General features: G+C 33.0%; 1 protein-coding gene across 1 annotated transcript; it reads right to left on the bottom strand.

Moving 5' to 3' along the window:
• Positions 1-1,179: 1,179 nt before the first annotated feature.
• On the bottom strand, positions 1,180-2,115 carry LOC130866371 (olfactory receptor 6C3). The gene has a single exon (XM_057757780.1). It carries the CDS (start codon positions 2,113-2,115, stop codon positions 1,180-1,182), a length of 936 nt encoding a protein of 311 aa, XP_057613763.1.
• Between the last annotated feature and the right edge of the window lie 700 nt (positions 2,116-2,815).

Raw genomic sequence — 2,815 nt, 5'->3', positions numbered from 1 at the left:
AAATAAATTAAAATTGATATAAAACACTTTCTTCACTTTTCACATTTCTGTTTGTATGTCATGGTACTCTACATATTTAGAAATAATGTGTATTAGATGTAACATTTTCTGATCTGCATTAGTTGGGAGAACATGAAAGAAAGCATGAACATTTGAAGATGAAACACTTGCAGTGTAACTACTAATTAGCAACAGAGACCTCGAGGCAGAAGATGAGTTATTGAAATCATGCCCATATGGTTGGAATAATTAGAGTGTAATCCCAAATTAGCTTTAGTGTTCTGAAGGAGTAACTCATTTAATTTACAGAGAAAACAAGTGTTGCACATTTTAAATTTTACAAAGTATAATCTTGCATTTAAGATGCTTTGTAATAGAGCATATTGCTTGTAGAGAATGAGGATAGAGAAAACATAAAATCTTTAAATTTATCAAAAGTTAATTTATCTTGAAAATATGAAAAATATAATTTATAACTTTATTCTTAAAGCATTTGATGACAAAATATATTTACTTTATGGACATACAAACATAATTAAATCTGCCATATGATATTCTCCCATAGAGTATTTTTTAGAAAATATGTGTCATCCCCAGAAAATTGTATAGGGGAAATAAATTTTATTATTTTAATTAGTTATTTGGGAATTTAGTACAACATATTTTGATCAGATTCATCCTCCTTTGCACATTTTTTCTCAGACCTGGCCACCATCTTCTCACTCTTCTTTGTGTTCTTGTCTTTTTGGACCACCAAGGCCATTTGTGCTTCTCAAATATTGTTAGGTGTGTGGCCTTTGACAGGAATGTGATCAACTTATCCAGGTCTATACTGTTAGAAAAATACTAACCCTTCCTTTCCTTGCCTCTAGGAATTGTTGACAGTTCCTAGACTAGAGGTGGAACTTTGTGCCTGATTTTCTTTCTTGGAACTGCATTTGGTCTGGCTTGTGTTTTCCCAGACTGTCAACATTTATTAAAGATTTCAAAAAGTAATGCATTATGTATACTTGATTGTAGAAATAAAAGAAGCAGACTGTGAAACTATTAAATTTATTATATCATAGCACACAAACAAACTATAAGAGAACAATGAAGCTTAATACAGATATTTAATAATTTCAAGAATTAATTAATTATATCTTAATAGAGTTCTTTATTTTTAACATACTTTTAATTTCATTTACTTACAGAAAATAATACTTTGTGTACTACACTCTTGAATGCTTGCTTTACTTGCTGGTTCCTTAGGGTATAAATGAAGGGATTTAACATAGGGACAACAGAAGTATTGAGAATTGCCACTCCTTTGGTCAATGATGCCTTTTCTTTTGCAGAGGGGTTGGCGTACATGAAGATGCAGCTTCCATAGGAGATGGAGATGACAATCATGTGAGAGGAGCAGGTGGAGAAAGCCTTTTTCCTCTGGCTGGCGGATGGGAACCTCAGAATGGTGCTGATGATGCAGATGTAAGATAAAATCACCAACGCCAACGTGAACAGCAGAGTCACCAGAGCAACATAGAAACTAATCACTTCTAGAAACAATGTATCTGAGCAAGACAGTTGTAAAAGGGGAAAAAAGTCACATGCAAAATGATCAATGATGTTGGAAGCACAGTAATCCTGCTGGAGCAAAAGCATAAGGGGTGGGAAAACAGTCAGAAACCCTCCCAGCCAGGCGCAGAGCACGAACAGTGTGCAGAGTCTTCTGCTCATGATGGTCGTGTAGTGCAGGGGCTTGCAGATGGCCACATAGCGGTCATAGGACATGGCAGTGAGAATGTAAAATTCACACACCCCCATGAAGATAAAGAAAAAGAGTTGAGCAACACAGTTGTTATAGGAAATTGTCTTATTCCGAGTGACAATAGACCCTAGAAATCTAGGGATGCATACACTTGTAAATGAGACTTCCAAGAAAGCAAAATTCCGGAGGAAGAAATACATTGGTGTTTGTAGATGAGCATCTAAAAAAGTCAAAATGATGATAGTCAGGTTGCCAGTGACACTTAATATGTATGTGATTAATAAAAAGAGGAAGATCACAATCTGGAGGTCAGGATCGTCAGAAAGACCCTCGAGGATGAATTCTGTAATCTCTGTGTGGTTCATAACCCCTTTTCCTCCTTCTGTTTCCTCTTTTAAAGACATATAGGGAGAAAGATTTAAAGGAGAAATTTGTATCTGTGATTAACATCATTCTAACTAATACATTTCTAAATTATCGTCTATAGTTCATGACAATTAGATATGGACTATCATCTTTGTACTGCTTTAGCAGATATTTATGGTGCAACTTATTTAGTAGTCTCTTAAGTACAGCAGGAGGTATCAGGAAATTTTTGCATTATAAGATTTGTCATTAGAAAATGGAGAATAAAGTCAATAATTTTTGCCTCATGACTAATTAGATGGAATATTATTAAAATTCGTGTAAGTAATATGAAACATGTACTTCCCTTTCTAATTAATGCTTACATTAGAATGGACTTCCTCCTAAAGACACAAATGGGTGATTCTTGAGCTTTTGAAAGGTAATGACAGATGATAATAATACAGAACTTAGCTTTGAGTTAATAGTGTCCAATTAAATGTTATTTTCATCACTTTTGATCTTGAAATTTTAAAATCTGTATTAACTTCAATATAGGCACAACATGGATGTAATAATAGCAATAAACACTTCATTATTATAAAAAAGAAAGGTAACAATAACTATTATTTTATATATAAGAAATCAATGATTCTTTTTAACAAGTAAAATGTTTAAAGATTACTATTCATATTTAAGTAATTAAATTTATTTTAATCA

The sequence above is a fragment of the Chionomys nivalis genome, chromosome 25, assembly GCF_950005125.1.
Source record: "Chionomys nivalis chromosome 25, mChiNiv1.1, whole genome shotgun sequence".
Lineage (NCBI taxonomy): Eukaryota > Metazoa > Chordata > Mammalia > Rodentia > Cricetidae > Chionomys > Chionomys nivalis.
The sequence above is the reverse complement of the archived record's forward strand: the minus strand, read 5'-3'. Positions and strand labels throughout refer to the sequence as shown.